Source organism: Peromyscus leucopus, chromosome 7, assembly GCF_004664715.2.
Source record: "Peromyscus leucopus breed LL Stock chromosome 7, UCI_PerLeu_2.1, whole genome shotgun sequence".
Lineage (NCBI taxonomy): Eukaryota > Metazoa > Chordata > Mammalia > Rodentia > Cricetidae > Peromyscus > Peromyscus leucopus.
Window position 1 is genome coordinate 20,859,234 of NC_051069.1, and position 27,434 is coordinate 20,886,667.

The 27,434-nt window shown below is 38.7% G+C and overlaps 1 protein-coding gene across 2 annotated transcripts in view; it reads right to left on the reverse strand.

Moving 5' to 3' along the window:
* The window catches only part of Rdx (radixin), a 66,408-nt gene that overhangs the window by 18,647 nt on the left and 20,327 nt on the right, over positions 1 to 27,434 (reverse strand). For both annotated transcript variants that reach the window (XM_028864941.2, XM_028864942.2), the window contains 12 exons: positions 27,143 to 27,226; positions 22,723 to 22,818; positions 21,987 to 22,261; positions 20,191 to 20,274; positions 19,253 to 19,399; positions 17,290 to 17,386; positions 16,372 to 16,535; positions 13,398 to 13,528; positions 6,141 to 6,301; positions 4,768 to 4,860; positions 1,774 to 2,016; positions 486 to 646 (listed from right to left, as the gene is read on the reverse strand). In XM_028864941.2, the coding sequence (XP_028720774.1) occupies positions 486 to 646; positions 1,774 to 2,016; positions 4,768 to 4,860; positions 6,141 to 6,301; positions 13,398 to 13,528; positions 16,372 to 16,535; positions 17,290 to 17,386; positions 19,253 to 19,399; positions 20,191 to 20,274; positions 21,987 to 22,261; positions 22,723 to 22,818; positions 27,143 to 27,226 (1,736 nt within the window). The remainder of the gene's footprint in view (positions 1 to 485; positions 647 to 1,773; positions 2,017 to 4,767; positions 4,861 to 6,140; positions 6,302 to 13,397; positions 13,529 to 16,371; positions 16,536 to 17,289; positions 17,387 to 19,252; positions 19,400 to 20,190; positions 20,275 to 21,986; positions 22,262 to 22,722; positions 22,819 to 27,142; positions 27,227 to 27,434) is intronic.

The following is a 27,434-nucleotide window of genomic DNA, read 5'->3' on the forward strand; positions in this document are numbered from 1 at the left end:
TCTGTCATGACAGGGCATGAGAAGCCCATACTGAAAAAACATGAGTGTGAACATGGAAATGTATGTAGGCTAAACATGGAAAGGGCAAATAAAAATGAGTTCATTAACTAAACATGCATTGAAATGTCCACTATTATCCTAACATGTACACAGTGCTCAAAGCACACATACACATTTATCAGACAATGTCATTAGTGTTAATATTCAACTGAAAAAAAATGAAACAGAAACAAAAAAAATGAAACATGTACAAAGAGGTGACAGAATAGCATTATCCATTCCCTGGCCAAAAGAAAAATGACCAAACATGACAGCACACTGCCTTAATGCTGAAGAGCGCCCCTCAGAATCCTGCTAGTGAGCACAGTCAACTGGTCTGAGTGCTTTGGCAAGGTGGGATGCATTCCATCGCATCTGCAAAGGCCTGCTTTTCTCTGGTGGTGGTTCAGCTTATGAAGGACATGTATCACAAGAACAGCTCTCACATTGCTTCAAACTCATCGATGCGCTGCTTTGTATTGCCTTGTCGAATCTGTCGGAGAGTCTTGTACTTATCACGGCCTGCTTTGACATTCTCAGCATGAAGAACATCATTCTGTGTTTTCTTGGTTTCATCTCTGGCTTGGGCTAACTCTGAACTTAATGCCTGCATTAAAAAAAAAAAAGTATTACTATTAAAGTTTAAAAAATTATGAAAATAGTTTAAAGATGCAAAATAACACGGACAATAATATATGATTAATTTTTCCACTGTGGAGTAGTTTTCTGGATGGTATACAAGCTTCATCTTTTTTTTAATTTCATATGCATTGGCATTTTGACTGCATGTTTATGTCTGTGTATCCCCTGGAACTGGAGTTATAGGCAGTCGTGAGCTGCCATGTGGGTGCTTGGTCCCAGGTCCTCTGGAAGAGCAGTCAAGCTGTTCTCTTAACCACGGAGCTGTCTCTCCAGCCCCATAAGATTCTTTTTAGTAACTGTGATCGGGAGGAATGCAAGGCTTTCTTTTCTTTAGTCATCAGCCATATTTTACACATTCTGAACTCCTTTAACTTTTGTTTTGTTTTGTTTTTCGAGTCAGGGTTTTTCTGTGTAGCTTTACACCTTTCCTGGAACTCACTCTGTAGACCAGACTGCCCTCAAACACAGAGATCTGCCTGGCTCTGCCTCCGGAGTGCTGGGATTAAAGGTGTGTGCCACCACTGCCCGGCCCTGCTTTAACTTTCTTAATCCAATACATGAAATAACTGATCAAGTTCAAGGCAGTCATTTTAAAGAAGAGTTAATATAAGATATAAAATGGACATTTTTCTCTAGAAAGCAATACAAGTTTTATTGTAATTATCACTTCTTTATTAAGATTTCACCAACTGAAAAAATTAAAGGTTAGTTTTTAAACTGCTGAATAATCCTGAAATTTCCTATTGACCTAATAATGCACATTTAATAAACTGATCCTTTAGTTTTAAAATATGAATAATTCTGATGACAGTATTTTAGAAAAAGGATGAAGTATCAAGTACTGCACCATTGTTTTAAAGACTAACTTCATTTACACAGTACTAGAATACTTTCTTCCTTCGAAATGAGCCAATCTGTAACTCAACCCTCAGCAGCTAGCAAAGCCCTTGCTAACAGGGTTGCATAACGGAAGGAAAGAGGAATACCACTTGAGGACAAACACAAGGCTGGCCCATATCAGGAGTCGGACATTTACGAAACTGATGTCGATAGAGACTGCAAGGGTCTAAGTGCACACACGTGCATCAGTACCTGGAGCTGCTTCTTTACACGTTCATTTTTCTGGGTCTCCGTCACCCGCTCCTCCTCGCTCCGGTGGTTCATCACCCCCTCGCTGGACAACTCTGCACTGGCCTCAGCACTGTTCTCGTCATGCTCGTCATGCTCATTTTCTGTGGGAGGAACGACCGGTGGAGGGGGAGGGGGAGGGGGCGCAGACATCACCGTTTTTAACTCTTCTTTGGTCTTTTCCAAGTCTTCCTGAGCTGCAAAAGCCTGAACATTGAAAATAAGTTTGTGAAACTGGGAATAAAAACGATGTATTCTGTCTTGTTACAAAAACTACATTTCAGAGTAATAATATTAAGTCCTTTTAATAAAAAGCTCCATTTTCAAAGGATTCCAGTAGGTAGGAGACACAAACATTTCGCAGATATCTCCTTATTAGTACAAGTTTACTCTTTGTTCTGTAACCGTTGTGCAAATGCTCGGTGGAAAACAACTTAATCTGTACAACGATGAGAAATGACAATACTTAACAAATTATATCTGGAGCACAAGCAGAAAAATAAAACAGTTAATGGAGGAACCAGACTGTCATTACTCCAATACAATGGTCCATTCACTCACTCACTTAACTAGGTAAGTCACCTCACATGATAAAACGTGAAATCTCTAAGTCACTGATGATTTGGGGGACAGTACTTCCTGGATTGCCGAGAAAATCTCACTTTGCAGTCTTGTCCTACGTCCTATTAGGAGTACTCTATTTTACTCTCACAGGGCTCCTAAACTACAGAGGTCTTCTATAAGAAAGTCTACAGAGCGAGATCCAGGACAGGCACCAAAACCACAGAGAAACCCTGTCTTGAAAAACAAAACAAACAAACAAAGCTTTAAGAATGACATTTCAGTTTACAGGAACTACTTGTGAAGTAAGACAAGTGAATAAGGAAGCAATTAGACAAACACCTGAGGAGGGGCAGGCTACAAGTCCCTTCAGCCAATCAGGATGAGCAGAGGAACTATCCTGTACAGTCAGGATTTAAACAATCAGGATCTAAACTCCTGCTCTCCACATGGCACAGCAAACCACCTACAAACTACCAAACTTATTGGTTAAGTTTTGGAATCTAAATATAATCTAACATTAGATGAGATAAAATTCAATAAAATGGAATTATATAAACAAAGATTTCATTTCAAACATATAACTGTATATATCAACATAGGAAATAGAGGATATATGCTAATGTTTTAAAATAATGTCCCACTTTATAGGACTGTCATTTTATTTTTAAATTAACTTTTGTTGATTTGTGTGCATTTTTAAACTGCTCACAGGACTTGCAGTTGTAATACATTTTAAGTTTGTATGACTCTAAAGTTCATAAATCTCTCTCTAAATAGGGTCTATAAAATTCTCATGACAAAAGCAGTATAACAGGGAGATTAACCATTTTACCCTTTTAATTATTTATATGTATTTTATATTTTTGCATATATACACATGTGTCAAAAGAGCTCCAATAAAAATTGAACTGCCTCAAAGAAATTTAAGAGCAGGAAAAGAAAAACATTTTATACAGTAAGTGTATTTGATTGTAGAAAAACCCTCACATATTGCATGTACCTTTCATGGGTATAAAATTATAACTGCACAAAAGCGGGGGGGGGGGGGGGGGGGGGGGGGGGGGGCGCCTGGAGAGATGGCTTAGCACTGACTGCTCTTCCAGAGGATCTGGGTTCAATCTCCAGCACCCACATGGCAGCTCACAACTGTCTGTAACTCCAGTTCCAGGGAATCCTCACACAGACATACACACAGGCAAAACACCAATGCACTTAAAATTAAAAAAAAAAAAATCAATTACTTAAAAAAATTAAAACTGCACTTAAAGTTGATGTTATTAAATTAAACTCATTATCTTTTCTGTATCACCCCTCCAATTACAAGCTTGGTTTTTGCACTTGTGAATTCTCATCAGTATCTACTGCTCCCTTAAGATTTATAAGCAGTTAAAGGTTGCTGGGAAAAGATGCTCAGGAGACCCACCCCTCCCTAAGGAGCAGGGAGTTAATGGTTGCTGACCTCCGTGGTGTACCCACTGACAAGCTGACCATGTTCCTGTAAATAAGATTTTACCCAAGCTCTGTAACCCTAACAAACTCACTGGTCCATTAAAAAGAAACTAATTCAGGAAAGCAGAAGGGGAGATGCTAAGTGGGAAGAGCAAGGGTATCATGGGAGTGGCAGCAGACTACAGAGTAACTAGGGGAATATGGTCAGACTATAGTATATGCATGTATGAAAATGCCATAATGTCCACGTAGAATTAAAGCATGCTAATTAAACAATCTTACTTCATAGCAAAACCACAACCCCTAATTCAAGCTACCTCCTATAACTGGTTGTTAGGTCTGTGTCAGTCACCAGAGACTGTTGACTTCTTCTTTCCAGTCTAGTCATTTTCACTACCACGTCCTTCGGCACTTACAAGCACCCAATATCCCAATCCATACTTCACAATGGGAAGGTTTGGGTTCTTTTTTTGTTTGATTTTGTTTTTACAAAATCATACTTGACTGTGTTGTGTTCTCCAATCTTCAGAACCTGTTTATCTACACACACATCCACCAATTTGCATCAGTAGACATTTGTTTAAAGCCCCTATAACTCAGTTTCCTATTATCCAACTGACACCTGCATCATCTTTTTTGAAATCACACTTGACTGTTGGCTATTCCTACTTCCTCTACTCATTCTTTTCTGTCTGGAACAGTCAACAACGCACTTCAGCCTTTAATCATTTCCAATCTTAAAACTAATTTCAAGACCCAACTTAAGAGCTTCTTACATTCTCAGACATCTGTCTGGTTCCCCCAGGTGGTCACCCCTGACACAGTCCCAGGGGCTGAGCATACACCAATCTCACATCACCGGCAGGAAGTAGGCAAGCCTACTACTGGCTCACTAACAGAGCAGCCAAGTCAGTAGACGCTAGCACACAACAAAACAAGGATTACTTTGTGTTGCCATTCGGTAGCTTCCTCTTCCTTTTTCTTCTTGGCTTCCTCTAAAAGTGCAATCTTGGCAGTGAATTCGGCAAGTTCTGCTGCCTAAAATTAAAATATTTATATATTATGAATACTAGAGACAATAATATTTTTAATATTCCCTCATGTTCAGTCAAAATTTTTTCAGGTATTGAAAAATGGTTGGACTGTTTTAAGTTTCTCTTGGTCTTCCATTTTTAAAAAGGCAGTATTTCCTGATGATATTAACTAGTTGGTTTGAATAGGTACTTGAGATAATGAGATAATACAGAGCAAAGTTTTTTTTCTACAGACGAGCAGTTACTTATGTTTTGGTAGGAAGAGCTTACAATGTGTAAGAGCTTGCTTTAGAAGTTTACAATTAAACAAATAAAATTGCAGTGTTCTGTAACTGGAAAGGCACTTTGTCATCAGCCTCATCCGATCTCTCATCAATCCTATTTTCAAAGAGAAAAAAAACTGAGAGGCTCAAAAAGGACAGGTGTGGCATCCCACACCTGGAATCCATGCTCTCTTGGTACTTAGGAAGTGGGAGGAGATGGTCAAGAGTTCAAAGCCAGCCTGGGTTAGTAGCAAGACTTTGTCTACACACAAGCAAGATTCAAAGACATGCAGTAAATAAACACTTGAATTAATAAGTATATTTAGAATCACCTCTGTGTCACACATACTCTCATTATTTGGAAGTACATTAAATAAAAAACTCCAACCAATTGTAGCTTATAGATGTCGCCCAGAAACCAAACACACTATGTCAAATTCATCTAAGCACAAGATGCCACATGTCTGTCCTCCTGTGAGCCAGGCCAAAGCTAAAGTCAGTGTTTCTCAACCTCTGAGTCATGATCTCTTTTGGAGGGTTCAACGACCCTTTCACAGGGGTCACCTAAGACCACCAGAAAACATATATATTTACATTATGATTCATAACACCAGCAAAATCATAGTTATAGCAACAAAAATAATTTTATGGTTGTAGGTCACCACAACCTGAGGAACTATATTAAAGGGTCACAGCATTAAAAAGGTTGAGAACCAGTGGTCTGAGTGAATGAAAATCCTTCTGTTGGCCACTAGCTCCACTTAAAAGGAAACAGCCATATGTAAAAGAAAATTATTTTTAATTTTAAAAAAGGAAATACATGATAAAAAAACACATGGACCTGCTTATCCTGTTTGGCTTTACGTTTGGTTTTTAATTTCTTCAGGCAGAAAAATGTTCAGTTTCTGTCATTTGTTACTATCCCTTCAGCCTGCTTTTTAGAAGGTGTCATACACTTGGGTGGTTGTCACACCACATATTTAGTAAAGTTTTACTTTTCTGAGAACACACAGGGCCTCACCAGCTGCTCCTGGTTCTTCATCTGGTCAGCAGCTTGCTTGGCTATGGCGGACTTGGCCTCCTCCGCAGCCCGCCGCTCCTTATCTAGCCGCTCTGCCTCCTCTTTTGCTCGTTGGCGCTCCTGCTCCAGTTCCAGAGCTTTCCGAGTCTGTTCTTCTAGTTCTGTCAAAGGTTTCACCCAGCCCACAGACATGGGTTAATTTCAATCATCCTCATTACAGCAAGATGCCAAAATCTGTAGTTTCTAAAGATCAGCATGTGTCTAAATACATAAATACTTCAATTTTAACCTTATAAAGAGTAGTAAAAATTACAAAATACGTATTTCAAAGCTTCAAGGACACTGAAAGTCCCTTACAGTTCGAGCTGTGTAGAAGCACACACTGAATTTTTTAAGTATCTGTAATTGTAAGTTTTGATCTGGGAATTGAAACGCTGGGGCCTGGGTGAATAACTCAGCAAGAGGCACCTGCCTAGATGGACAAGGACCAAGGGGCAAACCTTAGTGCTGCCCAAAAGTAAAGACTGACAACTTATCTCCGTCAGTACCATATTTAGAGATGTCTAAATAAATTCATTTGAAGACCTACAGGGCTAGGGCCATACAGCTCAGCAGTACAAGTCTTGTCGAGCACACAAGATGCCTTAGGTTCAACCCTTAGCATCAGGACAGAACAGTAAGTCTTACAAAAACTAAGCCGGGTAGGGCAACCCTTATCAGAAATGCATGGGGATCCAAAGTTTTGGATTGTTTGTGGGGATTTTCAATGTTCAGTGTACACAGTGAAAGAATGTAGTGCTAAGACTCAATCTAACATGAAATCCCTTGTTTCCGATGCATCTCACGTGCAGGACCTCAAGGTAACCCGTGCAGGACCTTCAGTGTACCTAGGCTGACTGAGACCTGCCGCATGAAGTCAAGCGGGCAGCTGTCACTCGTGACATTATGATTTAAGTTCAAAACATTTTTGGATTTAGGGATATTGAAATCTTTATTTTTTTAATAAGTCATTAGCAATCTTGAGAGGCTAATTGTAGATATTAAGTTTAAAAAGCAATTTGACATAAAAGCTCTTATGTGACTTATGAATTACTTTAGGGGAGGGAAGGAGAGGGAGGGGGGAGAGAGAGAGAGAGAGAGGGAGTAAAACCATATACTTCAAAATTGGTAGTTTGGTAGTATGCCAAATTTTTGTTTGCCATAGGAAAAAAAATTGTAACAAAACTCTTATAAGTTTGGATTACAAATTAAATTTTGACATAAATACTCCCTAATGTTATTTTCTATCAGCTTTCTGCAGTATCAACTTAAAAACAAAAACAAAAAAGCCCCACAGGTAGACTCAATAGCTTTTTGTGATACATTTTTTTTTTAAGGATTTTAAAAAAGATTATACAAGAATCTATCTTTTGCAGGGAGGTGGTGGCACACGCCTTTAATCTCAGCACCCAGGAGGCAAAGACAGGTGGGTCTCTGTGAGTTTGAGCCCAGCCTGGTCTACAGAGTGATTCCAGGACAGGCTCCAAAGCTACACAAACAAACCTTGTCTTGAAAAACAAAACAAAAAACAAAAACAAAAAATCTATGTTTTAAAATGTTAGAATGAACATTGTTCTAGTCTTACCTACAAAGAAAGATTTGGTAGTCATATGACCTTAAGTGGAAATGCTCAGCTCTCACTAGTGCATTGGAATCTTACGGGTTAATGAACGTTGGCCCATGAACCAAACCCAATGCTATTTTATTAACACTTTATGGAGACATCACCACCATGCTCACTCAGAAGTTACATTACTGCTTTCACACAACAGCCAAATCGCGTAATTGAGACTGTGTAAATGCCTAAAATATTTACTGAATTAGGCCATAAGTGAGTCAAGACTGGTAAAGGATTTGATAAGAACGATACATTCTACATACTTTCCCCCATCTGGTTCATAAAAAAATCTAGAACTTTCCATCTTGGGGGTGTGGCATGAAGTTTGTAAAGTATATGACACAGCTTATTTAAAATATCAACTCTTTCAAGACAAAGGTTCCAAGTCACAAAAGGCAAACTGTTTATGTCCCCACTCATATCAGAGGGGTGTGTTTGGTCATAATATTTAATAGAGAGGTGATAGGCAAAGGTAATGTAAATTCAAATCAATAAAATTTAAGGAAGCTTCTCTTTCTCACTCATAATTGAAGCCCAGCATTACATGATTTTGCAAGTCAAATGATTTCTCACCCAAAAACCAGAGAACCTACTATTAACGTTGTAGTAACAACAACAACAACAAAAAAACTACATGTCTTAATAGACAATACAATATAGCCCAAAACATTAATTTTTTTTCTTTGTTTTGTAAGGCAATCAACTACATTATTGATTTCCTGGAGAAAACACATTATCTTGGAAGAAAAAAAGTAACAGTTCAATAATCAGTTTTTAGAAATCACAGAACACTACGGTTATGCATTATTGGCTAAAAAAATAGTACACCTAAGCAGTGACAAAGTTATTATATGTCATCATAAAAAGTGAAGATTTCAATGAACAGTATAATTTTTTGAACACAGTAATTGTAAACAGTAAGGCACAAATTTTTTTTGGCTGGATACAGTAGTGTGCAGCTGCAGTCCTGGGTACTTTGAAAGGCTGAAGCAGAACCATCAGTTCGCTCCAAGAGTTCAAGGCCAGTCTGGGATAAGTAAGCAAGACCTCCTCTTAAACAAAACACCTAGGATATATGTCACATGTGCCTTTTGTGTGACAAATGAGAACCCATTTTCACATGTGCTGCGTATTTACTCTGTAAACAAAAAGGCATCTGCTCCCCCGAGAGTGGACAAGGGCAGACCACACATAGCGGCCTGGACTAGTACTCTACTGGGCCGGGAGGCCGAAGATGGGGGTGCAGAGCGTGAGACTGGAAAAGCACTAGGAGGCCAGGGCCTGAAAACAGGTCAACAAGGAGAAAGCCTCGTCAAATCTGCATGCTATTTTCCTTTGGAATACTTGCCAATTCCCCAAATGTACACATACGTACATTACCAGGAAACACACAGAAAGCATGTAGGAAACTGCAAAAGCAGGGAGAGAAATCACACTCTTGTCAAACGACAGCACTTGATGCTAACACAGACAAGCCCTTGTTATCATCTAGGCTACCATCTCCTTGGGAGAAAATATTTGCTAATCATGTACTTGACAAAGATTTTTATCCCAGACATATATGAACCCTTAGAACAACAAGAAATCCCATTGCCCAGTGGGGAAAAAATTTTGAACATTTTCCCCCCAAAATAAAGAAATGCCCAATAAGCACATGGAAAGATGCTCAGCATCATTAGGCACTGAGATGTCTAAGTCAAACCCCTAACAGTCCTGTAATCATTTAGGAAAATGATAATCCTAAATATAAGCATTTACACATCCTGGAGAAGATGCAAAGAATTCACACATTGCTGTAGGAACATAAAGCCACTTTCAAACCAATTAGGCAGTTCCTCAAAAACGTAAGTCAATATGGCCAACTATAGGAAAACATAAACATGAAAACATTAAAATACATCTGTACATGTACATTCATAAGTTATACACAACACAGTGAAATAGAAACAATGTAAGTGCCTAAGGACTGGTGAATAAAAAATAAAATATAAAATATCATTCAGCAATTTAAAAAGAATGAAATGATCATGTTGTCCATGGCTGGGAGGGGTTACTGGGAGAACTTAGCTGACTGCTTAATGGGTATGGGATTTCTTCTTAGAGAGGATAGATTTCGAAAATTGATTGGGGTGGTAGCTGCACATCACTCTGAACATATTAAACATTTTCAGGATATCAGTTGTATCTCAAAAAAGCTACCAGGGTAAAAAAGATAAAACTAAATCTAAGACTTCAAAAACCAGTGACAAAATTTACATAGGAAATGACAAATGACTAAAGTAATAAAGAATGCCACAATGCTCATTATTTTGTTCAGGCAAGCTACAAGAATAAGACTGTACAGTTTACGTGATTTTAGAATTATAGCTTCCTGGAACAAACGACTGAGGCTTACTCCTAACAGGTGTATATAGACCTCTATCAGCACACTTCACTGAGATAGTCTTTAAGGCTTTCAGAAAACAAATCTAACTAAAAACAATCTTGGAATGCTAAGTTAAGGATTATTTCCACTTCAGAATTTAGAAACCTAAGAAAACAAAGATGCAGCCGGGCGTTGGTGGCGCACGCCTTTAATCCCAGCACTCGGGAGGCAGAGCCAGGCGGATCTCTGTGAGTTCGAGGCCAGCCTGGGCTACCAAGTGAGCTCCAGGAAAGGCGCAAAGCTACACAGAGAAACCCTGTCTCGAAAAACCAAAAAAAAAAGAAAACAAGGATGCTAAAATGACTCACTCATGGTCATATTCTAACTTGATAACAAAATTAAAATTGTAAACAGTACTATCTAATATCACCACATTATCATGCTGACTGCCCCTCCACAGCAGTTCAAACTACATAAAATGATTCTGTTCAGGTTACTGCTCCATCTTCCATCAATAAAGTGTATGCTGCATCAAAGCTGGGACTGCATCTATCCAGTTTCGTGCACCCAGTGCTTATTACATGCTCAGAATTAATGAAATCACTAGACCAAAACTCCTTCCTACAGCTTGTCTTACAGAAGTTGAACTCACTTTATTCCTTAGAACAGTAAATGAACATCAGATCTAGTGACAGTACCTTTCAGGTATACCCAATATATCTTCAATATGTCCTAGGACAATTGCTCTTTGTTCTATTTAACGAGTCATTTGAAATTACAGCTTCAATAAAAATTAAAACAATGACAATGAAATATAATTAATCTAAATATCATGACATATGGTCATTTACTTCACTTGAATGAGAATTTAGTACAAATTACAAGACAATCATGTAGGTTTGAGGACCACCTGGGAAAGCTTTATTTAAAACAACAACAACAAACAGTGGATTTCCTTTGCCTTAAGATGACTGATTTGCAACTGTCTTGATAAAGGTGCGCTACATTCTTTATGTTCTATCTCCCTTATACTCTTCAGTGCTTCTTTGAGTAGTTTTGTATGTAAACCATTAATACTTTTATTATACATCCTAAATAAACAAGATTAAAAGATTTAGTAGTTATTCTCTCAAAGTTATATAAATTTAAAAGTGCTATGAGTGAATATTTCCTTTACTATCAAATTTTCATTCTTTAACTCTCCTTCAATATAATGCAGGAGGGCATGTGTGTGGTAGTAAGAACCAAACTGAGAGCCTCACACATGTAAGCAAGCATCCTGTAAGCAAGCATCCCATCAATGTGCCCTACGCCCCTTAATCCAAGTTTCTTTCCACCATTCTTGAAGGTACAACTTATACTAGTCATGTGGTCTTTAGCACACACACATCATATCACTCTATCAATGTTTTATACAAATATTTCTTTCACCCACACAGTTTTACTGCCATGTAGGTTGTATATCTGTACGCCCAGAAGATTAAAATGTATCCAAAGCAGAATACACAGCATCAAATTTGGAATTCAAGAATCAGATCCTGTCTCCACTTTGTGGTCTATAGACAGACGTCTTACAACCTTTCAGCATTGAAGAAAGTTAATTCTAGGTATGAGGTGAGATTCATCGACTTGAGTTAGAATAAAACTCGTTTTAAAATCTGTATTTATTTAGTCTGTGGTATGGATACACACGGAGGGCAGCAGTCAGTCAACTAGAAGCTGTGCCCTCCCTTTGGGAGACAGAGTCTCTCACAACATGGGTCTTACTGACTTGGTAAGGCTGCCTGACTAGTCAAGCCCTGGGAAGTGCCGACCTCAGCTTCATGGCCAACCTTCTATGTCAGTTCGGGGACCAAACTGAGCTCCTCACTCCTGCACACCGAGGGCTTCCCTGAACGGGCCGTGTCCAGCCCACAGCACTCATCTGGTGAGGTGGCACAGGTCAGGTAGCCTCGTATTTAAGAGGAGGGAGCCAGGAGTATCAAACTTTGAGGCCAGCCTGACTTACAAATTTGAGTAAAAACATAGCCCCCCCACCTCCACACATACTCAAAAGCCACAACAGTCTTTATAAAAAATATTCCCAATACTCCTGGAATTAGAATAACTGTAGACGGTCACTTGTGTGACCACCTCCTCTGGACACCCACTGAAAAATGGTTCTGTTTCTGAAAAACATCTCCACATGGAAACATGACACACAGAATCAAACTAAGCCTTAAATAACACTGCCATTCCCAATAAAAATGAATGTCTAGTTCTACTAATTGTTAGGGAAAGGTATTATAAACAGAGTACGTTCATACGACATGCTGAAATTCTGCGGCTTGGGAAGAACAATTTAATTTGCTCAATTAACTTGTTTTCTTCTGTTTCTACTGCTTTGTCAAAGTAGTGTATCCTGCAGTTATTCACTGTAACACTGTGTCCTTTCTATGTACTTCAGCACTCTGACTATATGCTGAATAGGAACTTCATCTAAACATGTCAAAAGCAAACAAGCAGCATAACATGTCTGTGCAAGAGTGTGCATTGTTTGTTTGTTTGTTTTTCAAGACAGGGTTTCTCCATGTAGTTTTGGTGCCTGTCCTGGATCTCACTCTGTAGACCAGGCTGGCAGCGACCTCACAGAGATCCGCCTGCCTCTGCCTCCTGAGTGCTGGGATTAAAGGTGTGCACCACCACCGCCCAGCTTGCGTGTGCCTGGAGCTGAATATCAAGCCTTATACATAACAGGCAATTAGGTGTGTTGTACTGAACCACACACCTTTAGTGCTCTGTAACACACCGCTAACTAATCAAGTGTTGTACTGAACCCACCTCGAACCTTCAGTGCTCTGTAATACACTGAAATCTCGTATTTTGTAGGAGCTTAGTATATACAGGGAGACTGAAAAATATTTCAAGTACTTCAATGTCCCAAAGCACTCTACTGATGCACTGGCATAGATGCCAGAAGACAGTAAATGCATGTTTTTAGTTATGGAATCCCGAAAAGGAAAAACTATGAATTTACATATGAATGATAAAAAAGAATATAAAATGAATGTGAACAAGAGTACAACAGAACTGACTGTGTCTTAAACAGACTTTGATGTGATTCCACTGAACACTAATCTGTGAATTAAATACAACTATCTTATATGACATAAATAACACTTCGTATCATTACAGAAATACTGCTATCTAACATCACAGTCATAATCTTGAAATGACTGTTCGAAATAACGCTTACCTTTTTGGGCTTTCATTGTCTGCTCTTCAATTTGCCTTAGACGCTCCATTAGCTCTTCCTTCTCACGCTCTATTCTTTCCTTTTCCTTTTCTGCTATTTCTCTTTTCTTCTTTTCATTCTCTAATTGTGCCCTTAAAGAAATTACAAGTTACATGTTACAAATAAAAAGGTAGAAACAAATTAATACGTATTTGTACTAATCCCAAATCAAATAAAAAAGTGCAAGCTAACCATTTAAAATTTTCAATCTCTTCACTGCCTACAGTTCAGTATCTAGCACTATGCCGCACTGCATACTCACTGGCCCTACATGGCAGCACGCGTTAGCACCCCACAGCTGGGGACGGCAGAAGAAGGTGGGTCCCTGGAGCTTGCTGACAGACCTTGTCCTTCCAGTGTCTTCCCCAGCTGCTCTCAACTTCTGACATCCACACATTTATGCATGTGTGTACATACACACATTAACACACACACACACAATTTTAAAACTTAAAACAAGTGTACAAAGCATGGTCTCAAGGCCAACTCAGGTGGGAAAAAACTCAGGAGATCTAGCATCTGCATACAGAACAGATTATATGTAACATCCTAATAAGGCTTGCTGTACCCATCACCACAACCCAAGGGAATTCATTCTTTGAGTTAACAGGAGCCCTCCACCGGGAAATAACAAAGGTTTAAAGAGAACACTTAAGTACCTTCAACTACAAATAGCTTGGGAGGTCAATGATTTTTAACCATTAAAAATAACTTAATACAAACAATTTCTGGGTACTAGCCATTCATGCATACTGTAAGATGACAAGTAGTTACCACATGTCACAATTCCACCAGGACAGCAGAAGGTATTTAATGTGGTAAAAGGAAAACAATGCCATGGAGATTTAGCTGTGTTGGTCACAGTCCTGATAACATCACTGTGGGGAGAGGAGTTGGGGAACCAATACAGTCAAAACCTGCCATCAGACATCTAGCAAGAGCCTGCCCTTGGTCAAACTCCATGTTTGAGCAAAACCAAAAGATGACAGCACTAAACTGTTGCCTCGTATGCTTAATATTCAAAGCACTACCTTCAATGACAACATTGTTTTACTGAAATGATTCCATCTCTAACATTTCCTTAATAGTCACAAAACGGTACCAACAGCCACTTAGTGTCAATTCTGAATTTCAGGCATATTACAAAACTGTACGACCAAAGTATTTTTTCTTACTATGAAAGCCTGAATTTGGAAATTCCTGCAGATCTTGGGTATCCATCTGTTCCCAAAGAAACGTGGAACTCTGATGGAGAACTGCCACAAGTTGGCAGGAGTTTCTGGTGGTAACTTTCTGATCCACCAACACTGATACAGAAGTTGAAGGGTCACTAAACGTCCTGCTGATTAATGTATTTAGCCCACTTAAGAACCAAAGATCTGGGGCTAGAGAGTTGCCCCAGGGGTTAAGAGCACTTGTTCTTACAGAGGACCCAAGTTCAATTCCCAGCATCCACATGGTAGGCCACAACCATCTGTAACTCCTATTCCAGGGGATATGACACCCTCTTATGACCTCTGCAGGAACAAGGCACATATGTGGTGCACATACATATGTGCAGACAAAACAGTCAATACACATAAAAAAAATCTAATCTTAAAAAAAATTATTTGAAAAGAAAAAAGGAAAAATGAGTAAATAAATAAGGTGAGGGCTGTTCAACTCTGGTTCTAAGTTCTCTATGATGTACTTCCTCAACACCCAGAATAAAGAGCCAACACCTATAAAGTATATTCAGGCAGAGACTTCAGAGGCTGGGAATTTCAACACCTCTAGGAAACCTAAATGAAGAGGCTTAAGGGCAAGTTGGCATATACCAGGTTCCTTGGACAATAGAAGGACCTAAGACCCACCTTTAACTTAAAAAGGCTGCTGTCCCCTCAGGCTGTTCATAGAAGGAGTACTAGTTTTCAAATAACCACAGCACACTGTCTACAACCCCAGGGTATGTGTTAGGCTATTGCATCGCTCCACAGTCTCTGTACAGTCATGCACAGCACTACCATAGGTCCTCAAGGCAGCTACCTTTCTTCCTGGCAGGCCCTGAGATCCTTAATTATTGAGGACTCAGTACAAACTAAGTCTTAAGACCTGCAGGCTGTAACCTATCCCAAATGCTCAAACCTTTTAGGTCACACTCTGGCATAAATGTCACTTCTAGGAAAGGGTGTTGGCTTCATTTAGCTTTTCCCTATTGGTGTCTCATCCACTCTTTTACAGGGATGAAAGTAAAGAAGATATGGAGACCGAGGAAAAAAAAGGTCGGAAGGAACATGGCAATAAGCAAGCTGAGAACAACATTATTTTAAAATGGAGTAAGTATACAGGAGAAACAGTTAACTTGATTATGTGAAAACAGTTTTGTGATTGATTCTACAGTATCGCTGAGATGCATTTCTCACAACCTACCTCTACAGACCATACCAAAGTACAACAGCATTCAGCTCTTCACATCACATGCTGACACCTAGGGTTGCTAGGCCTTTCTTATCTCCCACATAAAACTGGGAGACAATCACCTTTGTATATTGCTCAAAAGGATAAACCTGGTCCATTTACTGGTCCCTAGGCAAACCCTGAATATTCTTATCTCTACACATTTGTTTATACTAGCTTCCTCTTCTGAATGTGTCTTTCCCACACCCTAACCAAATCACATTTCTCCCAGGAAGCTTCTTGGGATTATTTACATTATATATATGTATGTGTTTTAGTTTAAGAGTTTGAGTTTCTAAACACTCATTTCAATCTAGTTCTATTTTGATGACATAAATATACTAAAACTATAGTCTCTAGTCTAACAGGTAAAATTATTTTAGATACCTTTCAGGTCCATCACCAAAACTGTACACAAAGTCTGAAATTAAAGTATACCAATGAAACTTTTAGATAGCCTGTCCCAAGCAATTCAAAACGAACAGGTACCCATGTGTACCTTTCCAACTGCTTCTGGTGCTTTTCCTCCCGGGCCTGAGCCTTCATCTGCTGTACTTCAATAGTATCAGGCTTTCTCCTTCTCATGTACAGTTCATGGTTTCCCATGCATAAGGCCAAAATCCGCTTATTGATTCTCAGACGAGGAGCATAGAAAACAAAATCCTGAATAGAAGATATTCTCATTTTAAAAACCTTTCTGAATGATAGTGTCTTTCACAACTATTCAATTTCAACATGAAGTAGAACTCTCACTGTGCATAAAGCTTAGGGACTCAGATCTCATACAACTCTACATAACCGGTTCCTTATTCCTTCATCCCTCACCCGTTTCTATAATGAACTAAAAGTCATGAATTCTTTTTATTCTCCAAAGAAACTACTGACAGCTATCCTTACACCCCAGAAAAGGATGTGTTTTCCCATTACTGTCAAAACTGGTCTTTCTCCACAGCTATGTTTTAATCTAGAAGTGTTCTTCAAATATTTATCTTTTAGATAACAAAGATAGAATACTAAAGTATATGTGACACTAATTATTAAAAATCAAAACAGGAATACATAAGTCACAAATATTAAAAACAGTTCAGAGTGTAAGAATACAGAGTTAATTTAAAAAAGGTTACCTCTACTACATTCTTGCAACCAATAAATGTTGTTTAAATTAATTCTTAGGAATGATTGTTAATAACCTTTCAATACCATTACCAATCACAATTAAATCACAGTAAAAATTTTTATGTCTTATTAAGAAAAATGGGAAATTTTGTATTTTTAATAGCATTTCATCACTGAGAAAAATTTAACTATGGGAAAAGACTATCCCTCAGAAACAACTCAGGGTGATGAGTGGCCTTCTCTAAGTGACTTCACAGAAAGTAGCAGAAAATGTTAAGTTAATAAACAAAAAAATACTTACAGGTGCCTTTTTGTCAATTGGCTTTATAACAAATTTTTTGTCATTAAATGAAATATTTCGGATTTCACTCCAGGGAAAACCAATTTTAGGTGTTAACCTTAAAAAAATATATATAAGAATATTGCTTTACATTTCAGGCAGGAAACAGTGGGAAAATACAGATCACTCTGGAACAGGTTACATGAATGACTAGGCTTAAGAGCTCCAGACTCTCAAAACATATTATCTTACTCACACTATACAGCTGATGCTAACTTTGAAAGGAAAATTTAATTAAATCACATAAAACAATAACCATTCAAGGTTTTCATAGATGTGCCATTGTCTTCAAATTACCCAGGAAAATCTACCTGGTAAACAGAGTATTGGACTGAGTCTCTTCGGGCTGGAATTTCTTCTGCTTAGCTTTTATTATGTTGAGTCTTAAGCTACAAGTACTAGTTCGGTAGGGGAAAGTAACTATAAATTCTCCCGTGGAATACAGACACAAAGCACTGAGTACTGAAGACTTCCTCTTCACAACTGTCAGTGAAACTTGAAGGTTACTTTCATGACGTGAACAAAACGGTTCTGACAAATGGAGAGGAGACTCCCACCTCACCTACTCCTCCCCCGTGTCCCCGTTCGTCTGCCGTTTCTGCCAAGGCTCTCATTATGTAGACCAGGCAGGCCTAGAACTTACATTTCTCCTGCCTTAACACCCAAGTACTAGGATTTCAGAATGTGAGCCACTGTGGCTAGCAATTGTCACCCCCATTTTGCCACCTTACCCATAAACATACTGGGAATCAGAACCGAATCATGACAGTTGTCCTCATGACAACTAAAATGACTATGACACATATACAGGCCATTTTAGTCAGGTTCCTGATAAGCAAACAAGATTTTCTACCTATTTATGCTACTTTTAATCCCTAATAAGTAGTATAACATAGCTACTTATTTACATAAAACACTCAATCATTATGCATGTTATTCTGCCCTCTAATGGCCAATGAGATAAATCAGCCCAACCTGCTTTAATAGGAGACTGCAGAACACCTGGAATGGGAGGGATTACTAGCATAGACTTATTAGTGTCTTAAAAAAGATTTTATTATTATTAGTTATGTGTGTATCTGTGCACATGACTGCAGATGGCCAAATGAACCCATTCCCCCTAGAGCTGGAGTTAGAGAAAGTTGTGAGCTTTGAGACATGGGTGTTAGGAATCAAGTCCGCATCCTCTTTAAGAGTAGCATAGATTCTCAATTGCTGAGCCATCTCTCCAGCCCTTAATTTTTATACTCGAAAAGGACTATGAGCCTGATATAGTCACACTGTATTATATATTTGTATCATCCATTTATAGTATATATATATACAGTATTAATATATATCAATATTGTATATACACACATAACTAATAATACTTTAATATATACATTATAGTATTAATATGTATATTAATATTGTAAAGTCATCATGTATCATATATATGAATTGTGTATGTATATAAAAATTAAGTTGATCAAATTCAAAATAGTATTACACTAGCCATTATGAATAATAGAGATTAAAAATGAATAATATAGATAATCTATTGAACTGGTATTTTAAAATATGCAAAACAATTCCTATAAAATGTTTAAACACACCTATTGATTTATTTGCTCTTGACTTATTCTGTATGTTAACTTATTTCAAGCTACTAGTCTTGTTACTAGCTTTCCCTCGCAAGAGACAAAGACAGCATACTGCAAACACAGGTGAACCCTGAGTTAATAAACAGACTCAGAAGGAACTCCCACTAAAAGGTACTAGGAAATATAGAACTGATAGCTAAAACTCACTATGGAACTAACTAACCCTTCACGGTAAGAACAGAAAGCATGGACAATCAAGACAACTTTTCCAGGCAGAGCTAATGTGAAAGCCACTGAGATCACAGAACAACCAGCTCACTAGACAGCCGTTCACTTACTTGTCATCATGTTCATAAATATTCAGACCCAAAGCATCAACACCCAGCCACAATTCAGTGCCCTTCTTATTCTTGATTTCAAAATAGTTGACGCCATACATTTCTAGATCTTGTGCAATCTTCAGGTACTCCATCATCGAATCCTCCCTATTAAATTATAGCTGAATGTAATACATTTTAAGTAGACACAACTACACATCAAACTAAAACCACAAAAATACATGGAGCTAACATTTAATGCTTTATACTTATTAATCCACATCAAAAGATAGGACATATAACCTGGTCTGGTACCATCACAAACCTTAACATTTATTTATTTACTTGGTACATGTGTGAGCGAAAGTGTGTGTGTGTGTGTGTGTGTGTGTGTGTGTGCGCGCGCGCGCGCGCGTGCACATGTGTGAGTGTGCATATGGGCCCGTGACCCATAGCGTGTCTGCAGGCTGTGTCAGAGTCAGTATCCTGGCTGAATACTAAAGGCACAGAAGTTACTAGGGAAGGCTAAAACCATTTTAGATAGCTTAAATTACTTTAAATAATTTATGCTTTAAAATGGGTATTATATAATTTACAAGAACCCAAATGTTTCAAATGAATCACACTCTGGATTGAAAAAATAGCTATCTCATTCTTGAGTCCTGATTATTATCCATATCTACTATTTGTGACTAAATTTAGATAACACTTTTGATTTAAAAAGAAAGGACGGAGAGGAAGAGGAAGGGAAGGAGGGAGGGAAGGAAGGATGGACGAAGAAACAAAGAAATTAAACCACCCAATCCACCCTGCAACCCTCAGCAGCTGGTTCTCTCCCACCATGTGAGCTCTGGGGAGTCCACTCCAGTCATCAGGTGCGGCAGCACCATCAGCTGGAGATCCAAACTGAGGTGAGAGAGTGCTCTCGTGGAGAGAACTACAGAGAACAGGCCCAGTACCTCAGCATCCCTCTGTGCTCTTCGTGCCAGTTCTGGATCCGCTCCTCCCACTGCTCTTTGGTCAGTTTGTGTTGTTCCAAAACACTGGAAGGAAAAAGAATGTAGTTAATGACTCTGTGATCCAAAGATCAAGTTCCTTCCTGTCTAGAGAGTCCTTTCATAACCTGACTAGATACCTGTAACACAAATTAATGCACATGCTAAAGCCACATAGAACTGAAAACACAATTGAGGATATAAACACGGAATAGAACAAGGTGATGGGCTGTGTCTGGTATCCTGGATGAATACTGAAGTCATAGAACATGCTACTAGGGAAAGCTAAAACAAAGTATTAGATTGCTTAAATTACTTTAAATAATTCATGCTTTAAGATGGGCATTATATAGTTTACAAGAACTCAAATGTTTCAAACAAACCATAACCTGGATTGAAAAAAATAGCTATCTGCTGTGGATATTGCTCTATATAAATAAAACACTGATGGCCAGTGACCAGGCAGGAAGTAGGTGGGACAAGGAAAGAGGAGAATTCTGGGAAGCGGAAGGCTGAGGGGGGAGACAATGCAGCTGCCACCATGACCAGCAGCATGTAAAGACTCTGGTAAGCCACCAGCCACGTGGCAAGGTATAGATTTATAAAAATGGGTTAATTTAAGATATAAGAACAGTTAGCAAGAAGCCTGCCACGGCCATACAGTTTATAAGTGATATAAGCGTCTGAGTGATTATTTTATAAGTGGATTGTGGGACTGCGGGGCTTGGGAAACCTGCAGAGAAGCCCTCCAGCAACAGCTATCTTATTACTAACAGAAAATTAAGGACAAACAGGAAAATGGAATTCTTGAGTCCTGATCATCCCCTTATTCTTGATAGATACTATTTTTATGACTAAATTTAACATTGTCATTTTGTGTAGATACTTTTTATTAAAAAAGAAAGAAAACATACATTAAGCTGAGCATGGTGGTGAACACCTATAATCCCAGTACTTAAGAAACTGAGGCACTCCAAATCTGAATCTGAAATCAATGTGGGCTGCACAATGTGCTCAAGGCCCGTTTGTACTCCACACCAAACCCTGTGGCATCAAAAGAAAGAAGGCACACTCTGCATCACATGTCGGCGCCACACACCTCTCCTCTAGTAACCTTTGTGTTCATCTGTATTCTGCCAACGTTCTTAACTCAACTGTGAACCAAAACGTAGTCTTATTTTCTATGCTTAATGCCTAAGCAGCAAAAGCAATATATTTATAATATACTATAAACACAAAGACTTTGATTAGAATTCTCTTAGGCCATAGATTAACCATTTTTGTTTATGGTGGATCCTTAGGGATTACAAATCTGAGGTGCTGTAATTAGCAAAGAGCAGATTCAGTTCCCAAACCTCATCCTTCAGTCCTGTTTCCCGTGTTGCTCTGAGTGTTACAAAGGCGGGACTATACTGCACGCTAAACCTAGTTTCAAGTCTTTGCAAAATGCAGAGAACTTCATTCTCTGGAAGAAACAGCTCTCGCCACTTACTATTCTCACAGTGTTTATTATGTACCTACCTGCTGTGTTCCAATGTTTATAAAACAATAATTCATAACCTTCCCTCAAGACCAAATCATAACCTCCTTTTGCTGCACCCCTACAGATATGAACACAGTGGAATACATACAAATCTGTGTTGTGATTTTTAAAAATACAGTCTATGAGCCAACTGGCAACTTAAAAGTCTTAAGAAATTTAGCATATGCTTCTGGAATGTAACTTTAGAGAATATTAAATGAAGGCATGCTTTACTCACCGCTGTGGTAGGAGTCTGTCATTAGCCAGGTATCCTGGTTTGTGAACCTCTTTATTATAATCTCCATACTTGGCTTGGACAGCATACGAAGCCAAAAGAACTGCAGTTTCTGGTGGGCAATATATTTCATCATTTAAGATGGCTTCTTTAACTTGCAAGAAGAAAAGTCTCTGTGTTATTTCTTGAATCAATTCCTCAGACACATCTTCAGGAAAGAATTTAGCTCTAAACTTGAATTGTAAAGGATTTTCTTTTTTAACATCTTGCTGTGTCACCTAGAATAGTAATTTCAAGTGTAGTCAACAAAACTTTTAATTCACTGTAAATGAATACATTTACATCAAGTTCTTTTTTGAAGAAAGTAGATAGGCATGCTATACATAAGCCTGTAGACAAACGCATGTGCTGAAGAAGCTCCTGTGCATGCTCCCGCATCTGCCTGCAGTTCTGGGAACCCAGTCCACAGTCGAATGAAAAGTGCTTTGGGTGCCAGAGCTCATCCTGTAGACTTTACAGCTGCATGCTCAGTTTTAACACGTTAACTCCTCTTCAGAGTTCTATTTCTCACAAGCTCAGTTCACACAGAGTGTGTGTGGTAATGCTGATGGTGCTTCAATGAATTAAAAGGTATGAGTAATGATTAAGAGACAACTGAAAAAGGAGCCCTGGAGTTAGTCAGAACCTGCGCTTTTCCAGCACACATCAAATTAATTTAATGCTACTATACACATCTTACCTTTTTATTCAGTTTTAGCCACGTAGAATATCCTTTGCTGTCTACATACTGCAGCCCAAAAAACCAGACCTCACGTAAACCAACTGTTTTTACAACCTACAGAACAGATAAACAAATTCAGTTCAATATTCACACTGTAATCAGATGACAAAAGCACACGAGCAGATGTGCCACAGGAAAGGGCTTTCCTTTAACCCATTCTTTTCCTTTTGAAATGGTCAGAGTGTTTCTGAAAACATCAACTCAGGGTTTTTATTCTCAATCCTGCTACATCACTTCTAGCTTCTTCCCTGACTCAGTGTTTTCTATCTTCACTTCCTCAGCTCGCATCCCAGCTTCAATAAACAGAAGAACAGTCTGAAGGACAGAAGCACAGATGTGCACAGCCTACAGTCCTACTTGATTACCTCAGGTGTCCCACCAGTACCAAGGGCAAAACCATCACTCTGGTGACAGAGTCCGGTGCCTTCACTATTCTACCTTCACTGAAACAATTCTTGAACCATGCCTAAGTTTCACCATTCTACATCACTGCTCATGCTTTTCCTTCTGCACAGAATACTTCTACATTTTTACCATCCACTGAATAATTCATTCTTTAAGTCCCAGATCAACTAACATTCTTTCTGTGAATAAATCTCTTCTATCATAGAAATTAAATTAGTCACCTATTCCCTAGTCAACTGTGTTACAGTGTATCTTTTTATGTGTCTCAACACATTAAGTGTCTTAGCACTTAAGGACAATAGTGGTATCATTATTTTATTCCTCTTGAAATCTGTATCTTCTGATAGACTAGTGTGAAGTTCCCAGGAAAAAGCCACACTATGTTGAAGATTCCACAAGAGTTGAAATGTTATAGATGCACAAATTATCGTTATCTTTAGTCCTTGTAACTGCCATTCACTGTGCACTTTAGTTGACCTAATATCCTTTCAACTATCTAGTTTTTTAAAAAAGCAAAAACAAACAAAAAAAACCACCTTCAGACTCTTAGTTTAGATCATCAGCTTCTACTAACCCTAAGCTAAGAATGTCATCAGATAACATCTGAAACAAACAGCACAGTTTTACCCTACTGGCTACTGCCTGCTGTCCCCACCAGTGTGGTAAATGTTCTATGCTTCTTTCTGGTTCCATGACTATAGCAATCCATGGACCCACTTCCACAGTGGGATGTAGTCACAACAACCTGTGTATGTGTTCCTAAAGAGCTCCAAATAAACCCACTCCCTTTGAGGGAGAGCTGTGTTGACATGATGCATATGTACACTAATGGGTGATAAGCATTCTAAGGACTAGGAAAAAGTGGCAGAACTAGAATGCACACCAGGACACCACCACATCACAGTTGTTTTTTTTTTTTTTTTTTTGAAAAAGCCACTTGTATTTAAAAGAAAATGAGGAAAATGAGGAGAATGAAGAGAAGACATGAGATGCAAAACTTTTACAAAAGATTTAACTTCACTTAAGTAGTAAGCACTTTTGGCTAATATAAACAAAACTTTTTTGATTTAATAATTTCATTTTACACGTGAGTGTTTTGCCTACATGTGTCTTCCCATCACATGTGTGTTGACAAGGTCAGATGAAACTGTCCAGTTTCCTGGAACTGGAGTTATAGATGGTTGTGAACAACCATGTGGGTGCTGGGAATCAAACCTGGGTCTTCTGTTAGAGCAACAAGTGCTCTTAACCATTTAACCAGCTCTCCAGTCTGGCTAATTTTTTAGAGGACAATCTTAAGAGACTTCTTTTCAAGACAGCACACCAAACTCTTCAGTTTACTTTCCCTTACTTGAAAAATTTAACTTAAATGATACAAATAAAAAATAAGAAAAAAAATAGCTAAGAAATATATTTAAAAAAAAAAAAACCAGAAACTTCTGGGGTGGGGATACAAAATACAAAGACTTACACTGATGATACAATAGCAAATCAGTACCAAAGAATGAAAACTGTTAAGTGAACTCTGACAAAGAGAATGTGGCAGTAATATTGCCAAATTGACAGGGTCTAGAATCACTTAGGAGACACACCTTTGCCTGTGCCTCCAAGAGATTATCTGGACTAGGTTAACTGAACTCGAAAGACCCATCATAAATGTGAGCACGAAGATAGTACCATTCCACAGGCCAGAGATGTGGACTTAACAACAACAAAGAGCTGAAATCAGGCATCCATCACTCATGGCTTCCTAACTGTGGATGCAAAGTGACCTGCTGCCTCCAGTTCCAGCGGTCATGATTTCCTTGCTGTGATGGACTGAATCTGAAAACCGTGAGCATCGATAAACCTTCCCTTCCTTAAGCTGCTTTTGTAAGGTTATTTTCTCACAGCAACAACACAAGTAACTGACCCAACAGAAGTACAGAAAACATTCAAACTCGAGAGATGTGAAACCAAGCAACCGACCTTTGCTTTTGCCTCCCTGCTGACATTCTCAATGTTGGCTCAACAGAAAGGGCATGAATGTACCATTCAGAAGGTACTACAGAGGACACAGGGAGGTAACTATCACAACAGACACCACCATCCAGAGAGCTCAGCCTGGAAATTCTAAAACAGGCCTGAGCTCCCCAGGGGCTCCTCTCTCTCTAGACATGCCATCAGAAAGCTCTCATCCACCTTTGCAAGTAAACCCTGTCAGAAGCGTAACTGCAGTGGATGGCTATTCACAAATGTGCTAGTAAACTAAATAACATTGACTTGTAAAGACTTTGGAAGAAAAACAAAAATATAAATACTTCAATATTTCTTGTACCCCAAGAGATCTTGCATACTCGAAGGGAAGTGACAAGGAAAACAGTAATGACACGCTTTTGCACTGTGGGGATATATGTTAATATTAATTAAGACCCTAACCCATCCATACACTGTAGAAGCTGGAAACCCATGACAGGATTATGCAGGTAATATATACTTCTGTGTAAAGACTCAACAATGTTCTACAAATATGACACTTAACTCTGAACTGCCTATAGTGGGAATTGTTTTAAGAATATTATTTGATTCAGCAAATTCTAGTTTTAAAAAACTGAGGCTCTGTTACATGTCCACATATGAAGTTATGAGAGGGCCCTATCTGCTCCTAGCCTTACCTGAACCTTTCCACTGGCTATCCTATATCCTCACTACAGCCAAGGTACTGCTTTCAGTTTGTGGGTATTCGGGCTCAAGAAAGTTAAGAAACAGAACAGTAACGTAAGAATTGCTGAAAGCGGGGCTGGAGAGATGGCTCAGAGGTTAAGAGTACTGACTGCTCTTCCAAAAGACCTGGGTTCAATTCCCAGCATCCACATGGCAGCTCACAACTGTCTGTAATGCTAGTTTCAGGGGACCTGACACCCATGGCAAAAAACACTAGTGCATATTAAAATAAATAAATAAACACCAGTGCACATAGGAAGGAAGGAAGGAAGGAAGGAAGGAAGGAAGGAAGGAAGGAAGGAAGGAAGGAAGGAAGGAAGGAAAGAAGGAAGGAAAAGGAAGGAAGGAAGCTAGCTTTAAAAAAGAATTGCTGAAAAAAATGACAGGTAGCAATTTTAATAAGCCAGACCAACATTCAGAACATGAATGCGTAGATACAATGATCAATACACATGCTCTCAGCCATGTGTGGAATCTTAAAAAGAGTTGTTCTCAGAGAAGTAGATGGAAGTTACTAAAAGCTAGGGAGAGCTGAGGCAACAATGTCTCACTACAGGTGTACACTGCATAAAGTCTAAATTATATTAATGATATCTATTCATTTATCATGCCTTTATGGTAAAACCTTCTCTTGAGCTCAAATACAACATGCATGTTGACGTCAAAGGACAATGTTAACACACCAGTTCTCTCCTTCCTCTATGTGGGTTGTGGGTTGTGGGGGTTGAACTCAGGCTATCGGGCTTGACAGCAGGTATCTTTGCCTGCTGAGTATCTTTGCTGGCCCCTTTTTATGCTTTTATGTATGTTTTTGAAAATGCACTAGACTTACCCATGAAAGTAGAAATGATAATATATAAATACCCCTACAGTTTTCAAACCACCTGAATATATACTGTTAAAAATTCCAAGCACTACATTGTTAAATTATCAAGAAAGACACAGAAAATATAAGATGTAAGTAATTGCATGTACACAGCGGTATCAAAGTTGCATCACTGGTTAACAGTGCTTGCTGCTAGTCTCCATGTTAACAAGCTGTACTTGGCCCTCCACACCTGTAACACCAGTACTGTGATGGATACAAACAGGACTGCTGTCACTTGCTGACCCACTAGCCTGACTCCAGATTCAGTGACAGATGCTGTCTCAATAAAATAGAGAATTTGATCTTCTCTGGCCTCAGCATGTGTACCCCACCAAAGACACACACACATAAACCACACACAGACATGCACACAGTCACATGCTTTGTGGGATTAAATGATACCTGGTCAAAAAGTTGTTTGCCAGTTGTATTGGGCTGAATGGCAAATTCTAGCTCAGCATCCATCGTAGTTACTCGTACATTGATCTGTAATAAAACCAAAAAGGACAATGATTAGGAAAGAATATATTTACAAAGCAGTAAGCATGAGAAAATTCTTTGAGTTATATTATTTGTGTGGGATAGGATGCTGGGGATCAAATCCAAGGCTTTGTGCATGCTACACAAATCTCTACCACTAAGCTACATCCTAGCCCTTGGTTTTTTGAGATAAAGTTTTGCTATGTAATTTAAG